Source organism: Tenrec ecaudatus, chromosome 12 (genome assembly GCF_050624435.1).
Source record: "Tenrec ecaudatus isolate mTenEca1 chromosome 12, mTenEca1.hap1, whole genome shotgun sequence".
NCBI lineage: Eukaryota > Metazoa > Chordata > Mammalia > Afrosoricida > Tenrecidae > Tenrec > Tenrec ecaudatus.
The window spans coordinates 140,268,512-140,295,477 of NC_134541.1; the positions used below are offsets into that span (position 1 = coordinate 140,268,512).

At 58.4% G+C, this 26,966-nt stretch overlaps 1 protein-coding gene across 1 annotated transcript; it reads right to left on the bottom strand.

Moving 5' to 3' along the window:
* Window positions 1-411: 411 nt before the first annotated feature.
* LOC142423004 (kinesin-like protein KIF19) lies at window positions 412-26,747 on the bottom strand. Its single transcript, XM_075528197.1, has 18 exons — window positions 26,652-26,747; window positions 25,900-25,980; window positions 21,308-21,418; window positions 20,314-20,401; window positions 19,540-19,676; window positions 19,199-19,324; window positions 17,250-17,444; window positions 15,409-15,561; window positions 14,843-14,965; window positions 14,225-14,375; window positions 12,407-12,584; window positions 11,813-11,996; window positions 8,509-8,779; window positions 6,866-6,987; window positions 5,592-5,728; window positions 4,303-4,411; window positions 3,028-3,420; window positions 412-465 (listed from the first exon to the last, which is right to left on the bottom strand). Exons 1-18 carry the CDS (start codon window positions 26,724-26,726, stop codon window positions 412-414), a joined length of 2,688 nt encoding a protein of 895 aa, XP_075384312.1. The 5' UTR covers window positions 26,727-26,747.
* Between the last annotated feature and the right edge of the window lie 219 nt (window positions 26,748-26,966).

The window sequence follows — 26,966 nt, forward strand, 5'->3', positions numbered from 1 at the left end:
GGCCAAACGGGCCATCACCCCAATGGTGCCCTGCGAGCCCGGGGTGTGAATGCCCTTCCTGCCGGTGTCCCCAGAGGTATGTGTCCACTTGGCTGCTGGACCACGTGTGTCAGCATCCTGTAACCCCCCGCCCCGCCCCGCCCTGCTCTGATGTCACCATCCTGTGTGCAGTGAGCCTGACCTCTGCGCTCGCTCTGAGAGGGGCAGCTATGTTCATGAAGCAGTGTGCGAGCTACCCTGAGTCAACCTCCCTGCAGACGCAGAAGGGAATTTTACCAGCAGAGAGGAGCAGGGACCACCATCACCAAGGAAGACCTGTGAGCAGAGAGCATGTCCTTTGGACCCAGGATCCCTGGGCTGGGGATCTCCTAGACCCAGGGGAAGATGGCTGCCAGGACCCATGAAGATCCTCTAGGGCCCGTGGGCCCCCAGATGCTGGGAGGGCACAGGGGTCCTCCTGCTGAGCTGGGAGCCAGCAGGGAGAGGACTTCCCCTCGAGGGAGTGCACACCCGAGATTCAAACCTCCAGCCACACTGGGGCATTGGGGTGCCACCTTCACTGCCATCCTGTGCCCTCCGGGGAGGGGCCTCTCATCTCCACTGGCCCTCAGACCTGGCTGCCCTTGCTCTGCCGAGCAGGTCAGCTGTCCAGCTTCACTCTGGACTCAGTAAACACCCGTGTGCCAGCTGGGGATTGGGGAGCTGGGCAGCCAGGCAGAAGGGAGACCTGGGCCCCCTGCACATACACGGGCAGGAGCAGGCAGGGGACCACTGGCTTCCTTTCTCTGGCTTATTGAGTCCAAGGGCCAGGGGGAGAGGAGCGGAGATGCGTGGGGACCACCCAGCCCCACTGCCTGTGGCTCTGCCTCTTCCCCTTGGCAGACAGTGCACACTGAGACCCCCAGACCCCCGTCACCCACAGACTCTGTCCCTGGGAGTGATCTGAAAGTAAACGCTCTGGCCCTGTGGGCGTGATCACAGGTGACTGCTATGGGGGGGGGGGTGCGGGGGGGGGCTAAGCTACAGGCTGACATCAAGATCAGCCATTCAAACCCACAGACTGGGAGCCAGGGTAGCCCACAGGGTCAGTGCCACCCCGACCTAGGGGGTTGCTGTGAGTCGACTGGGTGGCAGGGGGCTTGGGGGTTGAGGGAAGCCCGTGGCGCAGTGGGCTGGCCGCTGGGCTGAGACCCACCAGGCTGGGGGTTCAAGCCTGCAGGGGCGCTATGGGAGGGAAAAGGTTGTGCTCTCGGTTCCCATCAAAGGAGGCTGGGGGCATGCAGGCTGGGTGTTGGGAAGCATTTCAAACCCCCCAGGTGCTCCAAGGAAGAAAGACGAGGCCGTCTGCACCCATGAGTGATTGACAGCCTCAGGATCCCTACACAGGGTCCCTCTGTGTGGGGCAGGGGTGGGATTCCCCAAAAGATGCACCCCCACAGAAACCAATAGGACAGTTCTGCACTGCCACCAGGCGGCCCTGGCAGGCCCCTCTCCCCCGCTTATACTTGTTCCCTGGATGCTTCCAGAGGGGGTTGCCTGGCCTGGGAAAGAAACCCTAATCGTGCTGGCTGGCCCCATTCACCACCTCGCTCTCAGACCCCGTCTCTCTCTTTTTAAAAAATCACTTTATGGGGCGCTCGTACAACTCTTACCACAATCCATACATCTGTTGAACCGGGCATGTTGGCTCACAAGTTGCCCTCATTCTTTTCTAGACATTTACTTTCTATTGAGCCCTTGGTATTGGCTCTTCCCCACCCCACCCCCCATGTCTCTAACTCACCCTCGGGCAGCAAACGCAGCATGTGCCTTTGGAACCTTCCATCAGCCGACCGTGTGACACAGGGAAGGGTTTGTTGTCACCGGCCAGGGGGTTGGTGTTGATTCTCAGGACCTGGTAGGGAGAGCAGAACTCCCCACTCCCCACTGTCCCCCAGCCCCCGGCTTTAAGGCTGTCTGACTGCCTCGTCTTTCCCTAAGAGCGGTGGGGGTCCACCGTACCACTGCTGTTCAGCCCCTTCCGACTCACTGGCCCCATTGGAGAACAGACCACCATGCATTTGTGAACGGTGCGGACCCAAGATGTAATGTGCCAGATAACACCCAACAACACGCCAAAGCTGCCCTGGGAAGAGTTAAAGTCTCGGGAGTCAGGGGCAGCTCCCCTCTGTCCTGTGGGTCACTCTGCGTGGGCATGGACTTAATCGAGGGTGTGAGCGACTGTGCCCCTGTCACAGGTCACAAGACACAGGCTGGCAACCTTGGCACTGAGGTGGTTAGGAGATGTGCTAGTAACTTCAAGGTCAGCAGTTTGAAACCACCAGTCGACCCTTGGGAGAAAGACGAGGCTTTCAACTCCTGCTAGACCAGAGGATGTACATGAGTACAGATAAGAGCTGGAAACACAGGGAATCCAGGACAGATAAACCCCTCAGGACCAATCATGAGAGTAGCCATACCGGGAGGGTAAGGAAAAGGTGGGATAGAAAGGGGGAACTGATCACAAAGATCTACATATAATCCCCTCCCTGGGGGATGAACTACAGAGATGTGGTAAAGGGAGACATCAGACAGTATAAGACATGAAAAAATAATAATTTATAAATTATCAAGGGTTCATGAGGGAGGGATGGTGGGGGAGGGAGGGAGGGGGAAAATGAGGAGCTGATACCAAGGGCTCAAGTAGAAAGCAAATGTTTTTAGAATGATGATGGCAACAAATGTACAAATGTGCTTGACTCAGTGGATGGATGTATGGATTGTGAGTGCACTCCACCCCGTGGCGGCCCCGCATGATCAGAGCAGGGCTGGGGGCCACTGGGTCTTTGGAGGTCATTTAAGGGGATCTCCAGGCCTTTCTCCTGAGTCCCCCTGGGTGTGTTCGGATCTTCAGCCTCTCAGGGAGCGCTGAGCACGTGCGCTTCCTGCAGGGGCTCCGAGCTCCCTGTCCATATGTGCTGCCCTGCCTGCCCTGCCCTGCCTGCCACCCGCTACCCTCCCACGCTGGGCCCCATGTTGACTGCTCACCGGCTGCACCCCAGGGAAGGAGGGCGACCGCTTCTTCCTTGCCTTCCTCTCCACGGAGCGGTCCCTGCAGGGGCTGGCGTGGGGTCTCAGCCGGTCTCCAGCGGGGCCAGGCTCTGGAGTGACACTAGGCTTAGGGTCCCTGCAGTCTGGGGTCCCCTCCTCCGGGAGGTGGCGTGGGGAGCGGCTGCAGGTGCCCTCACGATCCTGGGCCTTGGATCTCCGGGTGGCGGCGATGAGGGCGATGCTCTTGGTGTCCACCGCCATCTCCTTCAGGGCCTGGGGGCTCAGGGCTGGGCTGGCCGCCTCCACTGCCACCCGGGGGCCACTCAGGGATGGGCCGGCTGGCGAGCACAGCTTGGAGACCAGGTCTCGGACGCTCAGTGAGCTGGGCTTCTGTAGGGGCGCGGGGGGTTCGGGGGGCAGGGGTGGGAGCTCACTCAGCCCTGGCTGTTCGCACCCTGGCAGTGAGCTTCCCAGAGAACAACCTCAGATACTTTGTCAGGCCAAGCGCCTGGACAGGAGCTTAGCATCAGGGGTGCCCTGGGAGACATCCAGGACCCAGGTCTGAAGCTCCTTCCAGATGAGCTGCAGGCCCAGGCAGTGGACATACCAACTCCTATGCTTCCCCATACCCAAAGCAAAGCCGTCCGTGCCGGCCCATGGTGACCCCGGGGGCCAGAGTAGAGCTGGGCTCCACAGGGTCTCCAGGGTGGGGGGGCTGCTGTTTCGAAGCCCCAAGGCACCTCAGGTGGACTGGACTCTGTCCTTCTTGGGGCTGCCACGTGCATCGGCCATTTGCCCTCACAGGACACCAAGAGGCCTGATCGCCCCCAAGCCACAGATAAGCAAACTGAAGCTCAGCAAAGCCCCCCCCCCCCCGGCCATGGGCTGGTACCTACACCCTCCCTCATCTGCAGTGCAGTCTCACCTGCCCCTACCATGCCCAACATGTCCTGAGACCCAAGGGCGCTGTTCCCCCAGGTTAGCAAGTCCACCAACGAAGCCCGGTCAGCTTGCTCGCTGCTGACCCATGCGGAGTGGTCATTTGGGAATAGCAAGTCACTCAGCAGACATCCCCGACCGCCCACCCCCCCTCCCGGCAACACTGTGGGTCGACCCTGGACCTGCCCCCATCCTCAGGGCTGCAGGAGGAGGGTCCTCCTTCTGGAAGCTGCTTGCCCATGGTCTTTCCCCCACTCCCTGACCCTGGGCCGCTCCCACGGGGACACAGCAGACTGCCGAGCCCAGGGCCCAATTAGGGGTGTGTGCACCCACCTCATGTACCGGAGGAGTCAGCAGGATGCGGACGGACGTGGGTGGGAGGAGGGAGTCTTGCCTCCCCAGCTTCTTGGAGGGCGTGGCTTTTGAGGACTTGTGGCCGTCGCTGGGGTGGAACACAGGGGTCAGCAGGTGAGGGCTGTGGCTGGCCCTGGTGCCCTCACATCTCAATTCCAAAAACTCCACTGCTGTCGAGTTGATGCCAACCCGAGGCGATCCCATAGGACACCCCAGAGTGGCCCTGTGTGGTCCCTGGGCTGTCAGTCTTTACGGGAATAGAAAGCCTTGTCTCCTCGGGAGGCACTGTGGTTCCTAACTGCTGACGCTGAGGCAAGCCGCTCAGTGCATCACGCACTGTGCCCCAGGGACAGACCAGGCCAAAGACCAGCGGTGCCTGGTCAGCGTGAGTGAATGAGTGAGTGAGAGGCCTGGGCCCTGGTCTATGGTTGGGTCAATCTGGACTCAGACTCTTGTCTGTGACCCGATGACCACTGACAAGGACGACAAATGGCAGAAAGGACAAACTGACCAGTCCTATATGGCTGCAAAAGAGGGGCTGGAGAGGAGACCCAAAGCCCATCTGTAGACAATTGGACATTCCCCTGCAGAAGGGTTATGAGGAAGGGACGATTCAGCCAAGGTGCAGTAGAGCACCGATGAATCACACGTCATTCCTCTAGTTCCTGAATGCTTCCCTGTCCCCCAGCCCGTCCACTACCATGACCCAGTTCTACCTAAAATCCAGCTAGACCGGAGAACACACATTGGTACAGATAGGAGCTCTCAACGCATGGACTTCAGGACAGACAAGCCCCTCAGGGGGAGTAGAAGGAGTAGCGATATCATGAGGGTAGAGGGAGGGTCGGGAAGGGGAAGCCCATCACAAGGTTGGATGTATAGCCCCTCCCCCCAGGGGACAGACAACAGAAAGGTGGGTGAAGAAAACCCACAGACAGTGTAAGATACAAAATAATATGTAATTGACCAAGGATTCACGAGGGAGGGGGAAAAAAGAGGGGCTGATACCAAGGGCTCAAGTAGAAAATATTTTGGAAATGATGATGGCAACCTATGTACAAATATGCTGGATATAATCGATGTGTGGAATGTTATAAGAGCCCCCCCATCAAATGATTTAAGACTAATAAGTAAATAAAACAGCCCTGAGAGGACCCATTTTACAGATGTGGAAACAAAGGTTGGGGGAACCTATCCGGGGGCCCCTGGGGCCTGTGGCTTCTGGTCCCCTCACCATGTCCCATCAGGCCAAGGAGGTGGCCCCTCACCTGTCCGTCTCCAGCCGCATGGGAGGCAGCTCAAACTGGGCGCCCCATGGGAGGTCCTTCCTGTCAGCGGTGGACGGCTGCTCCCGGCCGGGCTCCTCTGGTGGGGGCTGGGGCGACGTGTTCAGCACGGAGCCATCCTGGGAAGAAAGGCCAGTTGTGTCCTCAGACAGGGCATCAGGAGTGGGGGGGGGGGGGCTCAAGTAGGCCCTTGGTACCCTGCCACCACCCTCTGAGGGGCAGCTGGCTTGTCAGCTCCTTAACTTGCTTCCAGAGGCTCCCCTGCCCCCGCCATAACTCTGGGGACCCTGGACGTGTAACCAAGACCTTGACAGCGGGGGCCACCAGGAGGCCTGGCAGGAGGCTCGCAGGCCAGTATTCCTCCAACCAGGCCTCGTGGCGAACATGGCTGCTGCAGCACCCTCCAGGCCAGGGCTGGACCTACCAGCTTGGGTCAGCCTGCAGCCAAAGGACACGCAGACTTAGGAGGTCACCCCCGCCCTCAGAACAGCCAACCAGGGGCAGCCTGTGCCCGGACAAACGCTCAGAGCAGTGCCACCTGCCCCCACCACACCCAAGATGCCCTGGTAGCTCCGAGGCCCAGGCGGCAGGACAGAGAGATCACGAAGCCCAGAGCAGAGGTGGGACGAGCCCTGTGACTGGGGGCGGGGGGGGGGGGGTGGCCTCTGGTGCCAGGACACAAAGCGGGGTTGTGGCGGGCAGGGGCTGGTGAATGGAAAGCCTTACTCCCTGCCCACTTCCGCTGGATCATCTGGACAGACAAGTGCAGGCTCCTGCAGAGGGTGCGAGGAGGAGGTAGGGGGCAGGTCCGAGCCCCAGTCCTGCTCCAGCCTGGTCACCCTACAGCGTGCCCCCAGAAGCTCTCCCCACCCCAGCATCCAGACCCATAGTGACCCTACAGGACAGGGAGCACTGCCCCGGAGGGAGAAAGACCAGGCTCCTCCTGTAAAGACGAGCCGCCTTGGGTCCCAGAGGGGCAGCTCCACTGTCCTGTCGGGTCAGTGTAGGACAGGCTGGACTCACTGGCAGTGGGTTTGGGTTTCTGGTTTGGAGCACGGTGGGCTATGAGCTTCTAGAGACACAGAATACAGAGCACACGTGCCCCTGAGGAGCCACCTGCATGCCAAGGACCCTGGGGTCCCCAAGCTGTTGCCCCCACGTGGACGTTCACCCCTCCCCAGGGGCAGCATCTACATCAAGACAGTCTCAGGGTGCGCCCCCAGACCCTCCCCCCACCCCACCCCCCCGGGACTCACGGGCAGGGCGTTGGCCATCAGCGAGTGCAGCAATAGCAGGCGGTTGAGCGTGCCCTCGCCCAGCTCCTGGGAGTACAGGCGGTACTGCTTGTCCAGGGCATCGGGCACCCGGAGCCCGCCATCTGTGGGAGGGGGACAGAGGTCAGAAGAACCCAGGGCTGAACCACCTCCGCCAGCAGCCCAGGCCACGCAGCCACTCTGGGACGTGTGGAAAAGACTGGACGCCAGGGTGGCGGCATGGTGATGCTGGACTGCCCACCGCAAGGTCAGCAGTCGAAACCACCAGCTGCTCTGCGGGAGAGAGGCGAGGCTGCCTGCTCCTGTAACGAGTTAGTGTCAGGGGGTGGGGGAGCCCCAGAACAGATTGTGATGATATGCATATGATTCATCTCAAAAGCAACTGAACCAGGGAAGTGGGTGTTCTATCCAAAAAAACAATAAAGGAGAGGAACCACACTGGCCCGGCGGTGGCCGCACATGGAGGGGCACAGAGTCCATGTCAACGTGGTGGAATGATTTGTTAAGGAGCTCGGTCGTGGCTGTACAACAGAGAGGATCACTCATTGCAACGAACCATACAAGTAGATGTCGTCGGACTTGGAGAATGTGCTGCTGGGTACATGTCTGCCACAATTAGACACACGTATCTCTATGACTACATGAATAACAATGAGTCCGAGAAGAAGGAAATGTTCCAGAATTGAACGTGGTGACAAATGTTCCACTCTTGCGATGGGATTGAATTATTGACTTATTGTCTCACATGTGGATGAAATGCTCATAAAAACAGGAACCCACGGGCAGCGCCAGCCTGTCCTGCAGGGCCGCTGTGAGTCGGCACCGACTCGGTGGCAGGGAGCATGGTTTTGTTTCGAAAGCAAGTAGCCCAGGTCTGCAAACACTCTCAGGATCACCTCCCTGTGGTTTTCCGCGTCTCCACCTCCTGTGGTGTCCATGCTGCCAACCGCGTCTCAGGGCAGACAGACACATGCCCAAGGCTGGAACGAGACCCCGGTGTGTGCCCAACAGAACCGAAAGACAACACTGCCAGTGAGTTGATTCCAACTCATAGCGACCCTGTGGGGCAGTGGGGCCCCTGTGGTCATGGGGGCACTGTGGGGCAGAGAGGGTCACTGTGGTCAGAGGGGGTCACTGTGGGTCAGAATCGACTCGCTGGTGGCCAACAAGGGCTCGTCTGGGTTTATTTTCTGGTTCTGCGGTCTGCACCTGTACTTGTCTCTGAGCCTTTCTGACTCACAGCGATCCAGCCGGACAGGGTGGAATGGCCCCCAGCTAGCTTTCTGGAAGCAGGCAGCGTCCTCTTTCTCCCTCAGAGTGGCTGGTGGGTTTGAACCGCGGCCCCTGGGTTCACAGTGGGACCCTCTAACCAAGTGCCCCAGTGCTCCCTCAGACGGCGCGAGCGGCTGCTTGCTTAGAAGTGGGTTTAGTATAGGGAGCCCTGGTGGCGTCGTGGGTTACACGTGGGGCTGCTAACTCCATGGTCAGCAGTTCAAGCTCCCGGCCACTCCGTGGAGCAGGGTACGACCACCGCGGGGACAGCGCAGGGTGTGGTGTCCGGAACAGGACAGTCCCGTGCCACAGTACCCGCTGAGAGCTGTGTGAGGGCAGCCCTGCCGGCTCACCCTGGATGAGCTGCCGCTGGGCCTGGATGAGACCCTCACAGAGCAGGCGGTGCTGGTGGTAGCGCTGGATGACGAAGTCCTTCTGGCACAGCAGGTTTCTGCGGTACAGGCTGCTGGCCTGCAGCCCCGTGTTCTCCACTTCCAGCTCGTGCGCCCGGCACAGCAGCCGCAGCACCTCCCGCTGCTCCTCGCTGACCGCCTGCCGGGGCAGCAGCTTCTCCATCTGCGACGCCTTCTTCTTGGCATTGGCCAGCCGCTGCTCCAGCCCCGCCTGACGAGGAGACAGACTGAGAGGGAGCGGGCAGAGGACGTGTCTCCCCAAAAGCTGGCCAAACTGGAACACCCCACCTCCTCCTTCACCTTGGCCTGCCACCTTCAACCGCTGGGACCGGAGAGCCCTCTGCTGGGGAGAGGCCCTGCAGAAAGAAGCAGGGGACAGTAGCGCCCACAGACGCACCGTGCTCCCACATTCCCCGGGGCACCATTCCGATAGCACGGTGGTGGGATCAGCCTGAACGCGCCGTGGAAGAAGAGATCATCACGATAGATAGACTGGGTCATCGCGGTAGAAGGATAGATGATATGAGTGGATAAGAGCAATGGAAACCCTCGCACGGGGTGTTACGTATCCTTAGAAAACAGGGGTGTTGGGAGCCCACTCTCTCCGGAGCGGGAGGAAAGTGTCCCCAGACGGGGTGCACTGGGGAGTTCAGCAGAAAAAGGTCAAAGGCAGGAGCCTGACTTGGACAGTCCACTCTTGTCAGCAGATCTGCCCAAGGATGCTTGCTGGACCTGCTCTGGGTTCCAGAAGCTTACGTATTTGGGATTGTCTTGTCTGGTTTGGCTTTGGATTGCACCTGTTAGGGGCATCTGAGAAGTGTTACGTCATTGGGGGTCACCCTCCTGCAGTGACGGCTTTTGGGGGGTAGTGTATGAGAACAGGCCGGATGAACCTATCTGTAGAGTCAGCGAGTCGGGTAAGGGTCTTGGCAGGAGGGGGGCCCAGCGGGGAGGTGGGGTGAGGGGTGACGACATCAGGAGTCCACGCAGGAAAATAATCCCTGAAAACTGACTGTGGCAGCAAATGCACAGTCCTGCCAGGCGGGATGGAAGTGTGGACTCATCTGAGACACGTATTCATCCCAGTCAGCAGCCAAGTCCAAAAACCAAGGACGAGCCACGGAGCATGTCACGTGGCGGGACCTGGGGAGCATCACGCGTCACAAAAGGGACGTCTCAAACGTCGTATGAGACCGCTGCGAGAGGGTACACGCCAAGGCAGAGCCCGAGCACCGAAGGGAAGAGATCAATTTGGAGGTTCGAGAGGGAGGGCGGGAGTTGAGGCCCGGACCCCAAGGGGGCTGGCGGCCCACAAGAGGGAGAAGGGAGACCAGGGGAGGGGCGGAACAGACACAGGGCGGGCGGTTGAATTGCTGAATGCAGAGGGGTCGTTTGGAATGTAAACTCCCTACCAGATTCACAATAAAAAATGCATTTAAAAACCCCCAAATTAAACCAGTGCCGTTCAGTCGACTCTGACTGGTGGCGCCCCTGCAGCCAGAGAACGGCTTCCGTCGGCTGCCAGTCTGTGCGGGAGCAGACAGCCTCCGCTCCCTACAGCAGAGTTAGTTGTTGATGGGTTTGAACCACCAACCTTCTGGGGCTCCTAAGACAACCAACAGGCCCATGAATAGATACCCAATGCCTATCACCGAGGGAGTCAGAGTGAAAACTGCCGTGAGAGGCCACTTGTCTCCCCACTAGGGCGGCTGCCACCCAAACCCAGCCAACGAGCTGGAAGGAGGAGGAAACGAGAGACTGTCGGGCGGGGTCATACGCCAGGAGGGGTGTTAGCTTGTCGGTCCCTCAACACCGTGATGCGGCCAGCCCCTCTCCTGGCTGCGCCGAGGCTTCGGGCAGGGCGGGAACAGTAGCTGCCAGGCACCAGCATCCAGTGCACATCCTCCCGGAAGGGCCGAGAGGCAGGGACGGCACAGCACCCACCAGGGGATGGTCAGACACGCCCCGAGAGCTCTGGCAACCTGCAAGCTCCGTCCCACGGGTGCCCTACGACCTGACGAGAACTGCACCCCGGGGGCTCCCACGCCTGAGACTTTACAGAAGCAGGTTGCTAGGCCTTCTCACCAGGGCACTTCTGCGTGGGTGGGCCCCAACACTCCACCACGCGGAGAGCTGTTGGCCGCCCACACCAGCCAGGGGGCCCCCCAGGAGCACAGCCAAGGAGAGTCTGGGACGGGCAAGGTCCTGCTTTGGGTTGGGGGTGGGGCGCTGACTCGGCTGTCCTAACAAGACCCTCCTTCCTCTGGTCCTTCTGGGTGACACTCCACAGTGGGCTTCTCCCTGACCTGGGGTGACCGCCCCTGCCCCAGTCTGGAATCATAGCCGCGGGGGAATGGGGCATCTTACCCCATTGGAGCTGAGCTCAGAGAAGTGGGACTGGTCACTTTGTGTCCCCTGGGGCCTGGCTTTGAGCTGGTCATGGAAGACCTGCATTTTCTTTCCTTCACTGGCGATGTGACGAAGGGGCTTGCCCACAGCAGGCTCCCTCGCAGAGCAGTGTCAGAGTGGGCTTTGCAGGTCTACCCACCCCCCTTGCCTGTAAGTGTCACTGGTCAATGACAAATGCATCCCCCATTTTAAGGGTCCCAGGAGCTTCCGGTGGCGTAGTGGGTTTTGAGTTGGGCTGCCAATCCCAAGGTCAGCAGTTCAAAACCACCAGCTGCTCCTTGGGAGAAAGAGGAGGCTGTCAGTTTCCCTAGAGCAGTGGTTCTCAACCTCCCTCACACTGCGACCCTTTTGCACAGCTCCTCCTGTGGTGGTGACCCCCAACCCTAGCATTGCTACTTCATCACTGTCATCTTGCTACTGTGATGAATCGGGCGACTCCAGTGAAAGGGTTGTTCCACCCTCAAAGGGGTTGGGACCCCCAGGTTGAGAACCGCTGCTCCAGCACCTGCCGAGGCCTGGCCGTCCCAGAGCACCGAGGCTGGTAGTCCTTCCCAGCCAAGAATTCAGTGGACACTACAAGGCCACTCGCACACCCTCCCACGGCCGCTGGCCCTTTGTCCTTATGGCCCCTGCCCTGGACTCTGGCCCTGAAGCCCCAGGGCTGCCCTGACAGCAGCCCCGGCCGGTCCACTCCAGGGCGACATGCTGGCTCCCCTGAAGAGCCTCACTCTGCGTGGCTGACGCAGGGGTCGAGGGGGGTACTGGGCACTCAGACCAGGAGGGGTGCAGCATGGTGTCACACTCAGGTGCACTGTGCCCATGCCGGTGCCCCTACCTTGAGGGCGGCTGTCCTCCGCTGCTCGGCCAGCAGCATGCTGATCTCCTCTCGGGCCAGCGCCACCTCATGCGGCTCTGCAGGCTCACCCTCGTCCCCCTCCGCGTCTGCCTCCGGACGCTCCTCTGGCCCGTCCGGCTCTGGCCGCTCCCTGTGTGTGTGGGACGTCTTCTCCCGCTCCCAGCTGCAGCCCCAAAAGTGGGTCAGAGGCTGGACACCAGCCCCTCATGCCCTACCACCCCTGGGTTTGGGCATGGCAGAGCAGGGCATGTCCCCAGTGGCATCTCTTCCACACGGAGAACAGACCTGAGCATAGTGCATGCCGAGGCCTGCTGCTAAGCAGCAGACACCTGTGGCAGGACACAGGTGGTGATGGGCGGGTACTTGCAGCCAGCTGCCCCACTGCCCCTGGGCACCCCTACAGGGAAGTCCCCCTCAGAGCCTCGGTTTCCCCAGGAGAGGCTGTGCCCCTAGCAGTTCCGCGTCAGCACCAACTAGCTGGCAGACAGGAGGCCCTGGCTGGAGGCCCCAGGCAGCTACAGGCAGGAGGGGGCAGCAGGGCGCAGAGCCCCTCAAGGGCAGCGGCACACTCACTCTGCGATGGTCAGCAGGTGTCGGGAGGTGTCGGCGTGCAGCTCCACGTTGGAGTTCTCAAGCTCCACCAGGCTGCGCCGCATCTCCATCTGCTCCTTGAAGGCCCCGATGAGCTGCGCCCGGATCTTGTTCATCTGCAGGCGGCTCTCCTCCTCGGCCTCGTGGGTGGGGGCCGTAACTGCAGAGGGATGAGAGCCAACTGCACTAGAGCATCAGCGCCAGACTCTCTGCTTGCCCTGCCATGAGCACCTCACTAAACATGAGCTGGATGGACAGGTGGACAGAGGGATGGTGGACGGAGGGATGGATGGATAAGTGGATGGATGGTAGATGGATGGATAGGTGGATGAATGGATAGATAGGTGGATAGATGGTGGATGGTAGATGGGTAGATGGATGGATAGTGGGTGGTGGATGGATGGATAGGTAGATGGATGGATGGATGGATGGATGGATGGTGGGTGGTGGATGGATGGATAGATAGGTGGATGGATAGATAGGTAGATGGATGGATGGATGGTGGGTGGTGGATGGGTAGATGGATGGATAGTGAATGGCGGATGGATGGATAGGTAGGTATATGGGTAGATGGATGGATGGATGAATAGATGGGTGAATGGATGCTACCTGGGTGGTTGGCTAGGTGGATAATGGATAAATGAGTGAATGGGGATATAAATATGGATGGACTGGTGGATGGATGGATGGAATTAAAGATATGGTAGATGGCTGTCCAATGAAGGAATAGATAGGTAGAAGGAAGGAAAAGTAGGTAGGTGGATGGATGGATGGATGGGAAGTAGAGAGGTGGACGGTGCACATACAATGAAAGAACGGATGGGTGGGAGGATGGAAAGATGGATGTATGTATGGATGGAAAGTTAGATGGATGGATGGATGGATACATTAACAGACGATTCACGGGTGGTTGGAGGGATGGGTAGGTGGGAATGAAGTATGCTTGGGTAGAAGGATGGATGATGGGTGAATGACTGGTAAATGAGTGACTGACAAATTGGATATATAAATGGATGAGTGGATGGGTAAATGGATGGATATGTGGGTGGGGAGAGGAGTCGGTAGATGGGGATGGAAGTTTAAGTGGATAGAGGTAGAAGTGGATAAGTGGATAAATTTAAGGATGGATGATAAAGGAATGAGTGGGTGGGTGGGTGGATGAATGCATGGATGCATGGGTGGGTAGGTGATGGATGGAGCTGGATTCTACTCTGACCCACAGGAGTTGCCATGCATTGTAATCAACACGACAGCAACTAGTTTTGTTACTTAATGTATTTAAAAATATGTTTGTATGTATATAACATGATATTATACATAATACATTGTGGGTATCAAAAAGTTGATGGGATAATTCCCTGATTTTTAATTCCACTTTCCCATAAACTTTTTGAAGCCTCTGAGGTAGGTATTATAAAATACTCCATAACTGACCGTATATATCATATATATCACCTATATCTCACTTGGTTTCCCTCCAGGCATTTCTAGGGGTGCCTTTTGAACTCAGTGGTTGATTTGGGAGTTTAGCAGTGAGGCCACATGGTATGCTCTAAGACATAAGTGGAATTGATATGAGGAGAGAAAAGTCAAAAAGTGTACGGGTAAGGAAAAAAGGTGGCAAGGCAGGAAGGGAGAAGGTAAGGGGGAAACCAGTCACAAAGCTCTCGGCCCAGGTGAGTGGAAACAGTACTTAGGGGCCGTCGAGGGCAGGTGTGCAGTGGGCCACGCACCAGCCCTCGGGCAGGTGAGGGTGGCAGGTGGCGGGAGCACGGGGCTCACAGGTGAGGCAGTAGGTACCTGGGGCGTCCCGGGGGTCAGGCTCGCTCCTCTTCTCCTTCTCCTGCTTCTCAACCTTTGACTTGAGGTGCTCGATCTCCCTGCGCAGGTCGGAGATGACGTCCGTGTACTGGGCAATGTGGTAGGAGACACTCAGCAGGTTCCGCTTCACCTGGGGGGCGGGGCGGAGCCATGGTCAGACCCAGTGGGGTCAGCCGGTGAAGGAAGTCTTCTCTTTTTTAAAAAGTCTTTTAAAGGCAATGTGTTTGAGGGAGTGAGTGAGTTCATACAACCGAGAATGGATTTTATCACAAATGATCAAATCCATTTCAAGGGTTGTGAGACGCTTCTTGGCCATCGGAGGGTACCAGGGGTCAAATATGAGTGTTCTCCACGGTCTCCCAGGGAGCCTGGCCCTGCTGCCACCTTCCCACCGCCCTCTGAACTCTAGGACTGGGAGAGAATGGAGAGAGAGACAGACAGACAGAGGGGAGAGACCCACAGAGAGGAGCGTTTGACTGCCCTTTTAACCCTCCCCATTTCACAGGCGACCACCCTGAGCTGCACAGGGGGTCGCCCAGCCCAGACTTGGCACACAGCTGCAGCCCCGCCCCCGGCCTGGCAGTGTGAGGGGCTCACCCGGGTCTTGATGTTCTTGGCTCTGTAGGCGTAGAGGAGCGTGGTCCGGGACTCCTCAAAGTGCGTGCTGGCCGGGCTGATGTGCGCAATCATCACAGTGCGGCTGTTCCCTCCCAGGGCGTCCTGCGCATAGAGGGGCGTGGGGTGCACTGAGCGCCATGCACCTTCTCCCCACACCTGCCAGAGGCACCACCCTCCCCACGGGCCACCCGGCCTATCTGGACCAGCCCAGCCAGACCATGCCAACAGCAGTCAGGCCAGCAACCAAGGGAGAGAGTGGCCCCTGACTCAGAGAGCGTCCATCCCAATGAGGACAGACTCAGGCCAGGAGGCGGGACTCAGGACCAGTGGCTGACCGGTTCATCTGTGGTCTCATGGAGATGCCCACCTTTCTGTGGCCTGGAGGGGCTCGGCATAAGCAAAAGTGTGATGGATAGGCAGCCTCAGGAAAGCAGTGAGCTCCCAGTCACTGGGGGTGTGCAAGCACAGACTGAACCCAAGATAAGGAGAGGAGCCAGGTAGTAACTGGAGCCGGCTTCCTGGATGCTGCTTCAGCCCGCCCTCACCTTCAGCAGGCGCGTGAGTTTGCTGTCCCTGAAGTTCACGTACTGGGCCCGGCTGCCGCTCTTCTCGCTGAGCGCGTTGATGCAGTTGCCCAGCGCCAGCAGGGAGCGGTTGATGTGTGCCCCCTCTTTCATTCGTTTGCCCTGGTTCTGGGTCTGAGCAGGGAAAGGCCAGCGTGAGCCTGAGACGTCCACCTGGCCATTCACCACCTGCCACCCCACTCGATCCCATTCCACAGGAGGGGAGACGGAGGCACGGACAGCCACCCACATCCATCTGGTCCTTGGGGCCGTGGCTCTGCATGCCATGGTCAGGCTAACTGTCGCAGACTGAGCTATCTCTTTCCATTGCCCCAGATTCATGCTGTGATCCCTTTGTGCCTGGGGTGTCTGTTGTGTTCATGGGGCCAGTTTGTGTCGGGTGTGTCGAGAGTCAGTCTCATTTGAGGTCTAAAAGTTTCAACAAGGGGTCAAACAAAGCAGATGGGGAAGAGAGAAGCAAGGTCACATGAAGATCTCTGAGGACAGAAGCTCAGACGAGACCATGACCTCTGGCTAGAGCTGGCACCCTGAATGTGGACTCCCGGAAAACAAGTTTCCATTTGCTAAGCCGCCCACCACTCGTGGTCTTTCTGTGACAGCAGCCCTGGAGGACAAAGGCAGGATTTGGTACCAGGAGTGGGGTGTCGCTCTAACAGATAACGGAAATGTGGAAACAGCTTTGGAACAGAGTCATGGGCCGAGGCTAGAAGAGTCTTACGGTGTCTCGTGGTAGAAGACTGCCTGAGACACAACGAGATTGTTGGGCGGATTTTGGATGGCAAAGGCCATTCTGACAAAGGCTTGGGAGGAGGGAAATTCAGAGGAGGCTTTGGGAGAGCTATGGAGAAAGAATAAGGATGCTACTGGAGGCATGGGCGTTAAGTGTGGTTTGGGTGAGGTTTTTCCATGACGAACATGCAATTAGATGGGAGAGGGAGCGCACTGCTTTCAATGCACTGAAAAGAATGTGTCTGGATCGTGCTCCAGTGCATGGTGGAGGGCAGAACTTGTGATGAACTTGGGTATCTGGCTGATGAGATTTCTAAGCACGATCTTTTCAAGACCGTGTGGGTTTCCTGGCCACTGGTAGCAAGATGCAAGAGGAAAGAGATGGGCTTAAAATGCACTAGGAATGTCAACCCCCTGACAGGGAGAGGTCCTGGTGGGTGAGAGTTGGGCTGCTAATGACAAGGTCGGAGGTTCAAATGTACCAGCTGCTCCCTGGGAGGAAGGTGAGGCTGTTTGCTCCTGTCAAGATTCACAGTCCCAGAAGCCCTTGGGAGCAGGGTCCTTCAGGATGACAATGGACTTGGCTCGAGGGATTTTTTGACTGAGCACACAACAGGGACTCTGAGCTTTCAGCTTGCTTTCTCTGAAATCCTTTAAAACAAACAAACTAACAAACATCACTGCCATTGAGTCAGTGCGGACTCATAGTGACACCTGTGAGTTTCTGAGACTAACTTTACGGGAGTAGAAATCTCAGTCTTTCTCCCAAGGAGCTGCTGTTGGTTTCAAACTGTCGACCATGTGGATCACAGTCCACTGTGTAACCACTACACCACTGGGGCTCCTGTCACCCTAAAACTGCCCTAAAACAAAACAAAGCAAAATGAAAAATCAGTTGCCGTCCAGCGGTTCCCACCTCCCAGAGCTGCTCCCTAAGGTTTCCTGGCTGTGGCCACCAGACCTTCCTTCTGTGGCACTGTGGGGAGAGTCACAGCCGGACAGCCTTTGCCAGCCCCAGGCCCTGCTCTGAGTAGGAGGCCACGGCCGGTGGGCGGGTGGGGGAGTTCAGGCACCTGGGACGCTCGCTCTGAGCCCGCTAGGTCCACCATGAAGAGGCGCCCGACTCGCACCGCCTCTGCGAGCTCCGAGCCGCGACTGCACTGGCGCACGGTGACCTGCACCACGGCGTGGGAGCGGGAAGAGGTCCGGTTGGTAGCTGTGGGCTCCTGGGTGCGCTGCCGGTTGCCCTTGGTGAGCAACTGCATAATCTGCAGGCAGAGGCAGGAGAGTGGTCAGGGCACCTGGGGTTGCTTGCCCCGCCCCCCAGGAGCAGGGGCTGGGGGAGGAGGGCAGATCTGAGCCCCCTTCTGGATTGTGGCCCTCAGAGTTCACCACGCCCTGAGTTCTCACGGAGCAGGAAGCAGCTTCCCGACCCAGGGACCTCTCCTCCATGGCAAGCATCACCCGGGATCCTTGGTCAAGCAGAGCCCTGAGCCACCCATCAATTCCTGCATTGGGGGCGAGCTGCTGCAGCAGTCTAGCCAGAGGGCCTCTGCTGAGCACCTACTGTGTGCCAGCTTGGGTCACTGAGTGCCTACTGTTCCCCATTTGCCTACTGTGTCAAGTTGTCTACTATGCACCAGCTCACGCTGCTGCTCACCTACTATGCATCAACTAGCACCTACTGTGCGTGTCATGCCCTTGAGTGTCTTCTGTGCCCCAATTCATGCCACCAAGTTGCCTGCTATTCATCACGCAGCTGGACACCTACTATGCACCAGTTGAGCACCTACTGTGCACCAGTTTTGGTTGTGCCACCAAATGCCTACTGTGCCTCACATTGTGGTTCCAAGCGCCCACTTTGTGTACTCATGCCCCTGAGTACCAGCCCTATGCACCAGCTGAGCTCCCACTGGCATCAGCTCATGCTGCTGAAAACCTGTGTGCCAACTCATGCTGGACTGCCCCCTATGCAAGGGAAGATGGGTCCCGCCCTCATCATGCAGGATAAACCAGAGGCTGTGTCCTGCCCCCAGAACCATGAGAGACTGGGCTGAGGGCATGTGGGCAAGGGAGGCATCAGTGGAACACACAGGTGCCCAGGCTGCGGTGGAGTCTGTACAGATTCCAGAGCCTATCAGGGGCCACCGGGGTCTTCCGAGGTCTACTTTCCAAGCCCACCTTGAGGGTAGGACAGCGCCTGGCTCACACAGATAGACGGGGGCAGACAGGAAAGACTGAGGCTGGACACGTTTCCACAACTTGTCCTTGAGACGGGAGCAAGGGTTGGAAGGGTAACACCTGGAGCCGCAAAGGGATTTCGGGCTTTAAACCAACTCTGATTGGAAAGGACACAGAGATGACTCTGTGTGTGATCTGTTAGTGATGCCTGCTGTGAGCACAGGCTAGGAGGCATAAGGGAGTGAGGGGTGAAAGGGTGCCTGGTCTATTGGTAATGTGTCATAGCTAAAGTGACCAGATGTCCCGCTTTTGGCAAGACAGTCCCGATTTTTAACAATTTTTCCTGCATCCCGCAGCGTTTTAAAAAAAGTCCCAGTTTTTTTAAAGAATGCACAAGCTAGGGTATATGGTTTTCAGCTGCCATGTGGCTATTTCACTAGGATATGAGTTTTATCAATGGTGTCCTGCTTTACTAATGTTAAAATCTGGTCACCTTAGTCATAGCACAGGTTAGGAAACAGACACATGGGTGCAGATATGAGGGAGTGAGGGTTGAAAGAATACATGATCCGTTAGTGATGCCTGCCATGAGCACAGGCTGAGAGTCAGATACATGAGTGTAGACAAGGGAACAAGATAGGAAGGGTGCCTGAGCTATTGGTGATGCCTGCCATGAGCACAGGCCAGGAGGGTAGACACGAAGACAGCTGCTCTTCCATAAGCTCAGGCCCAGCTGCTTAGAGCCAGATCTGAGTCCAAGCTGTGTCAGCCTCTACTCTCTGTGTCTGCAACTGCCGGGACGGAATCCCATCCCCTTGCTCCGTGGCCCCAGGGTGCTCACCTCCTGGGCATTGGAGGTGGAGACCTCAGTGATGCCAGCGATCTGGATGCTGCCACGAGAGTCCTCCCTCAGCTCCAGAAACCCCGAGGATGGGTTCAGGAGGTCTCGGATCACTTCGTTGTAGATCTGGGGTGGGGGGAGGGGTGTCGGAGCACTGAGTCCACTAAATACATACAGGGACATACATGCTGCTGGGACCTCGCGCCTCGGAAAAACCTGATTTCCTGTGAGTGGAGGCTTACCACGACCCGCTGACCCGTGGGGGCAGTGCATGCCCGGCTTCGTTGAGCTTGGTGCACCCATTTTGTAGACAAGCAAGTGGAGGCAGGGGGCAGGTTTACCTCAAGGTAAGACATGGACACACTGTAGTCCATGTTGTCGCTGGTCTCCTCCATGGCCTGAAAGAGGTCGGCGAGTGTCCGCAGGTAGATGCCGGGCTCTGCGTCCAGACCCAGCATGGTGTAGGTCTTCCCTGCACCTGTGGAGGAGGCAGGGGGGCCCGGCCCAGACACCACAGCTCAGAAGCTCAAACCTAGGACCACCAGGTGGCCTAGCTATCCCAACCCTGGGTGTGTACCCAGGATGCTCTACACCAATGGCCACAGCAACACTGCCCACAGTCACCCAAAGGCAGACACCACCTAATGTGATGGAGAATCGCCACATGGTCCATCCCTATAGATGCACAGCCCAAAAGGCAGGGAAGAAGTCCTGGCACATGCTGCCAGGATGATGCTTGGAGACCCAGAGCTGAGTGACTGAGCCCAGCCACGAAGGACAAGCACTGCTTGGTCCTGTTGCCATGCAGTCGCGAGAAGCAGAGGGGCGTAGAGACCAGGGGCTGGGAGAGTGGGGACAGGAAGTGGGAGTGAGCTGTTGATTGGTACACTTAGTTAGAATGGCAAATTGTATGCCTGGAGCCCCCCGGTGCTGGAGCAGACCAGTTGGGCTCCGAGTACTGCCCACCAGCTGTGTGACAGTGGGGGTCCACCATTCTCACCAAGCTGCTTCCCCTGCAACCCCCCCCCTCCGAGGAGGAGAGGGATGTGGAGTCACACTGCAGGGAGTGTTGGGGCACACCTCCTGCCGCCCACTGGGTCCTGCAGTGTGTGTACCTGAGGGGCCGTAGGCAAACACTGTCGCATTGTATCCGGAGAGGATACCTTCCACCAGGTGCTGGGTGGTGGCACAGTACACATCTTCCTAAGGACGGACAGACAGAGGGACAGGCCATCAGGTAGACGGCCCAGCCTGCGCCAGGGCCAGCTGAGGGGACAGGACATGACCGTGCCACCTGTATGTATCCTGGCGCTGGGGACACAGACAGGATTGTGGAGACACACAGTATTCCTGGGCCACCATGCTGGGCGGAAGGTCAAGCCACATGTGGAGGCCAGTCCTGCTGCCGTCAACTTCGGAGCCTCCCCGTGGCCCAGCATGGCTCTGCGCGGCAGAGCTGAATGATTACGCCAGGGACGAGGGATCACTCCCATTACAAGGCCTGAGTCCTTCCAGTGGATCCGGAGTGCAGGGTCCCTCCCCATGCTGCCTGTGCCTGGAGGTTGTATGACTGCAGCCAGCCCATGGTCCCCACAGTTTCCTCCTCTGCCTGCCCATCATCTGCCTCCCCTGCTGGGGCACGTGCCCCGATGCTCAAGGAACGAGTGCACTAATGAATGAGTGTGTGGCTGACTGCATAAGAAATGAATGTGTCAATGAGTGCATAATTGAATGAATGAATGAGTGAATGTGTGCATAAATAAATGGGTGAAGGAATGCATGAAAGAATGCATGTGTGTGAATGCATGGATGAAGGAGTGCTTGAGAGAATGGATGTGTGCCCATGAATGAATTTGTGAATCCATGCATGAGTGAGTGAATGAGTGAGGGAATGAGTGCAGTAGTGAATGCATGAATGAATGAGTGAGTGAGTGAGGAGCTGAGATGCTGTGTACACCTGTGCTTAGGCTGGCATCTTCTGCACCCTCTGTGGGATGTGGACAAGCTGGCCAGCCACCAGGCCTGCCCAAGGGGAGCTGTAGGGTTCTGTGAAGATGCTCCTGGCTGGCCTGGGGACAGTGGGGTCAGGGCAGCCGGCGGAAGAGGCACCTGGGAAGCGTGCTGGTCAAAAACCGTGTCGAATATGAAGGTCTTCTCGCGGGAGCGGTGGGTGCGCAGTGTGTCCTCGGGGTCCTCACCGGGGTCCATGAGCACCACCATCTTGGAGGGGGAAGACCAGGGTCAGCGAGGGTCCCTCCACACCAACCCTTCCCCATACGAGGGAACCTAGGAGTTCAAGCAGGGGTGTGGTGGGTTCTGTCCCCAACTTGCCGGCCCTCCACAGTTGGGACTGAAAGCCCCTGGCCTGGTCCTCACACAGGCTCCAGTAGCCGTGTTGGAGCCGTCACCTGGCCCCCAACAATGATCAGGCACACGTGGATGCTGCGGGCTTGGGAGCAGCTACGGCAGGGCTCCTTGACTTCCCAAGGCCTCTGGTGGGGGGATGACGTAAGCCCGAGCCCCGCCCCCTGTGGTTGCCTGGCACCTCACTAGGCAGGGGGTGGGGACTGAGCCAGCAGCAGAGGGGGCAGGGAGAGTAAGCATCCATGCATAAAGAGCGGAACAGAGGACCGTCCATCCTGGGGCCCCGCAGTCCACTCCGGCACAGGACCCAGAGCCGGAACTGAACGGGAGGCAGCCCGGGTTTGTGGGTCTCCTGGGCTCCCCCTTCTAGCCGCTCATCAACGGTGGGAGATAAGGAAGGCCCTTTTCTGGCAGCTTCCTGGCCCCGCTCTCATGGATGGAGCCAGGCAAGGGGGCTTCTGGAAATCAGAGCTTACACTTTGAGCACCCAGTTTGCAGAAGGTTATGGGTGACAGTGGAATCCAAAAATCCATTTTCAGGGTCCCCACGTGGATTAAACCTCCCGTGGATTCCCTCTGACCACTGACCAGGGACGTGGATAGCCTTGCTATCAACCAGAGCGCTCTGTAAAGCGGACTGATGCAGGCGTCCATAACAAACTCCCTGTCGTCCCGCCCATCCAGACTCATGGCGCCCTACAGGACAGGTGGAACTGCCCGGTGGCTTTCCAACGGCCGACCTTGCAGTCAGCACGTAACCACTGGGCAACTAGGGTTCCCTAGATTAGTGGAAAGGAGAGTTAAATTTTTTAAAAATAAGCCAAAATGAGGAGTTTTGAAGCTAGAAAGATCTAGTTTCAAAGCTTGGTTCCAACGTTTAAAAAACCCTCAAACTCACTGCCATCAAGTCAACTAGCTCACCCACCCGACAGAACGGGGCAGAACTGCCCCGAGGAGCTTCCGACACTGCAATGCTTCACAGGAGGCAAGCCTCATCTTTCTCCCAGGGAGCCGCTGGAGGATTTAACTCTGATCTTGTGGTCAGCAGCCCACCACGTCCCACCACGTCCCACCAAGTCCCACCACGTCCAACCATGTCCCACTACGTACCCACCACGACCCACCACGTCCCACCACGTCCAACCATGTCCCACTACGTACCCACCACGTCCAACCATGTCCCACTACGTACCCACTACGTCCCACCACATCCAACCATGTCCCACTACATACCCACCACGTCCCACCACGTCCAACCACATCCAACCATGTCCCACTACGTACCCACCACGTCCCACCAAGTCCCACCATGTCCAACCATGTCCCACTACGTACCCACCACGTCCCACCACGTCCAACCATGTCCCACTACGTACCCACCACGTCCCATCACGTCCAACCATGTCCCACTACGTACCCACCACGTCCCATCACGTCCAACCATGTCCCACTACGTACCCACCACGTCCCATCACATCCAACCATGTCCCACTACGTACCCACCATGTCCCATCACGTCCAACCATGTCCCACTACATACCCACCACGTCCCACCACGTCCCACCACGTGGCTACTGTGCCAGGTTTCAAGATGACAATTAGAACCTTGATTCCCTCATGTGTAAATAACATGAAACCTTTACCCCGGGGGACGGCCATCAGGAACATGGGTGAGGGGACAGTGGACAGTGCAAGATATGACAAGCACAGTCATTTATCATTTATCAGAGGGGGGCGAGGGAAGGGAAAAGAGGAGCTGATACAACAAAGGGCTCAAGCGGAAAGGAATGATGATGGCAACATATGTGTCTGATACAATAGATGGATGGATGGTTACAAGAGCCAAGAGCCCCCATGAAATGATTTATTAATTAAAAAAAAAAGGTATCGTCCTGGTGCACGCCACCCATGGGCACAGCTTGACCACACCCATCCAGTAGGCACAGAGACCAAGCTGGCACCCCAGGGCTAGGGCAGGGAGAGGGGGTAGCTAGTGGCTTCGGAGCCCGGGTGGAGGGTTGAGAGCTGGACAGGGGCAATGTCCCGAAACACCACGGGCACAGTCAAAGTCCCCGATGCCGAGTGCGAGATCGGCCACTTGGCAAAGAGCTCTATGTGGGTTTAACACACCACTTTGCCATGAGGTGCCGGCGGGGGGTTTCCGGCCACATCGACCTGATGGGCCACAGAACCAAACACTGCCTGGCCCTGCATCCCTCACAGTTCTCCCACGCTGGAGTCCATTCCTGCAGCCACATCTTCTTTGTCTTAGCCACTATCATCACACAAAAATAAAGCAATAAAAACATCAGCCTTCCCCCCACAACCCCCCGCGTGTGCTCCCCAGCCTGCCTTTCATCTCCCCGGGCCCTCAGCAGTGCCCCTCACTCCCCCCAGCCCCCGCCCAGGGCCTCTCCTAGTTCCTGCCCTTCCCAGGGGCAGCAAGGGGATCGGGGCAGGGCTGTGAGGGGTGATGGGGAGTCGGGCACACCTTGGCCCTCCTTCCCTGGCAGGGGGTCACAGGGTCTTGGGGGTGAGCCACTGAGAAGGCTGAGAGCCCTGCAGACACACACACACACACACACACACACACACCTGCAGACCCACCCTTCCAGCGGCTCCTAGCTTTGGAAATGAGGTCCTGGGAGAGCAGGCCTGGGGGAGTCAGGGGCAGAGCTGGGACCAGGCCTCTGGGCCAGGCTGGCTTTCGGCCAGCACCTTTTCCACGACGTCAGTGAATGCTTCTTGCCTTCCTAAGACAGAGAGGATCAGGGGTGCAGAGATGGGGCAGGCCCCTCCCACGGGGCCCCCATGTGGGCTTGCCAGGCCTGGCTATAGGGGCACCAGCTTCCCTCTAGGGGAGCCAGCCTGAGGCTGCCAAGTCGGGCTCTGGAGCCCTCGACCTGGGTTCAAATCCAGGTTTTCCTGCTCACCATCGCAGAGGCTCTGGGAGACAGACGGAACTCTTCTCTCCCACAGAGTCAGGGCCCCATGGGCTCTCACGGGCAACCTCACCCTGTCCTAAGGGGCTGCAGGGAGTCCACATGACTCCGTTGCAGCGAGTGAGTGCAGAGGCTTTGGTCAGCACCCTGTGGGTGCTTTCTGTGAAATGGGGCTGTCCACCTAAATGCACATACTTTGGACATGTCAGGAGGACAGGCAACAAGAGGAAGGCCCTCCGTGAGATGGACGGACACAGGGCTGCAACAATGGGTTCGGCCCTAAGAACAATCGTGAGGACAGCACTAGCAGGACCCGGTTGTTTAGAGGTTAGAGCTGATCAGCGACATCTAACAGCCGCATAGGGGAGCCAGGGAGGCCCTGGTGACACCGTGGGTCACCAAGTTCAAACCCACCAGCAGCTCTGCAGGACAGAGATGAGGCAGAGTTGCTCCCGTAGAGTCACAGCCTCGGAACCCTACAGGGGCCAGTCCTGCTCAGGTCTACAGGGTCTCTGTGAGTCCGAGACGGCCGGAGGGCAGATTGGTTGGGGGTTGATATGGGGTCCTGATGGGCCCCATAGGTTTACGGGACGGGAAGCTCCGGAAGGCGGGTGTGCTGAGCTGTCCCTGGGAGGAAGGCTGTCGCAGGGAACTGTGGACGTGGTCTAGAGCCTCCATGGTCAGAAAAGTCACAAAACAAATAAAACCATTTGTTGCAAGGAGTGCTGTCTGGGGTCAGAATGCAAGACTAGGGCTCCGCTCGCCCCTCGAAGCCACATCCTTGGCTGCAGACCTGTCAGTCTGCCTGGCTGGCAACTGCTCCATTGGCTTTGGGTGCCGAGCCCAAGCCTCCGCACCTGTAGGCAGCAGGGCCAATCCTCCCCCTGCAAGTCCAGCTCGGCCTGGTCTCCCCCAAAACTCAAACACACTTGATGGCTGCCAACTCTCAGCCACCCACAGGTCAGGGTAGACCCGCCCCTGTGTGTGCCTGAGACTGTAGCTCTTTACGGGAACAGGCAAGCCGCCTCTTCCTCCTGTGAAGAGGCTGGTGGGTCCCAGCTGCTGGCCTTGTGGTTAAGGGCCAGTAGGTAACTCCCTGTGGCACCAGGGCGATTCTGTGTCCCCTTCTTCTGCCCAGTTTCTCCCATGGCCCTTGACCCCCTCTTTCTGTTCACCATCTCACAGTGACCCCCCACCTGCCCCACAGGGCATGAGCTCAGTGGCCTCCTCCCCCTGCCACTGTCCGGCCCCTGCAGTGCTCAGTACTGGACATGGGGCAGGGGGGGAGGGAGGGAGAGGGCCAGAGCTCGTCAGGAAAGTGAAAGGCAAGGGTTGGTTAGGCCTCAGTGGTGCCAACTGGGATGTCCCCTCCCATCCCCTGTCCGCCACGCCTCACCTGGTCCCCCACTTTGTGCGCAATGAGGGTGGCCCCTTCCTCCAGCTCTGCGTCACTGAGAGGGCGGATCCGAAGGGCTACCTGTGGGTGGGATGCTGCTGTAGTTCTGTCCTAAGGGGAGGCCCCCTTCCCAGCCAAGCTCCCCTCCCAGTCTCCCTGAGCTTCTGGAGGGGACGGACCCTTCCCTGGCTACACAGGCACAGAGAGGCGCTGTCACTGGCCTGAGGCCACACAGCTGCCCTGCTCTGGCCGACGTGCTCCCCCATTCTCAGGGGGCTTCTGGCCCTCTACCCCCATATCTCCCTGAGCCCGCAGGAGCTGACAACCCTCCAACTGGTCCTGACTGAGCTTGGTCTCTAGCCTGCCTGCGGGCAGTGGAGCAAGTCCCTGGCCTTGGTTCCCCCAACTGCCACAGGGTCTCTGGGACTGAGCTCCCCAGCACATGGGCCTGGCAGGCCCCTAAACTCCTCAACTGCATAGGAGGCCTGAAACCACTGAAAGCAAGCCCCCCTCTCTCGTGCCAGAGTGAGGCCATCCTCCATTGGGGTCAGGGTCAGGGTCAGGGGCGGACTTTCCTGAAGTAGATCACCAGGCCTTTCTTCAAGCCCTCATTTGCACTCCAGCCTCCCCAACTCCTGGGATCCAACCAGAGGCAGGGTGGTGGGTTGCAGAGAAGCAAGAGTTCTTGGTCTCAGCGAGACAGGGGAGGGGGACGTGGGCTGAGGGTCCTTGGGTCAGAAACGGGCACTCACCATGAGCTGCTGGTCCTTGGGCTCGGTGGCGGCCAGCTCCCGTGTGGCCGGGCTGCCCCGGGCAGGGGAGGGCATGTGGCTGGCTGGAGTGGACTCGCTCTCACCGTTCTTAGGGTGGAGCTGGGCGACGGCAGAGCAGCTGCGTCACGCTCCGCCCAGATGACATCAGCCGCCCAGGGAGCTGGATACGCCTGCACTCCTGCCTGTTCCTCTGGGCCTGAGAGCACAGCCGACCGTGAGTGAGGGCGGCGCCCCCAGTGGTGTGCGCACCCCGGGGACCGAGCACCGGGCACCCTTCCAGCCTTCAGTCCCTCG

Excerpts from the sequence above, each read along its gene's own strand:
- LOC142423004 (XM_075528197.1), bottom strand. The coding sequence starts at position 26,726 with ATGCCCTCCCCTGCCCGGGGCAGCCCGGCCACACGGGAGCTGGCCGCC. Across the intron at positions 14,376-14,842 it reads CCAAGAACATCAAGACCCGG|GTGAAGCGGAACCTGCTGAG; the intron begins GTGAGCCCCTCA and ends CCCGCCCCCCAG. Across the intron at positions 466-3,027 it reads CCTTCCCTGGGGTGCAGCCG|CTCAGCAGGAGGACCCCTGT; the intron begins GTGAGCAGTCAA and ends GCTGGCTCCCAG.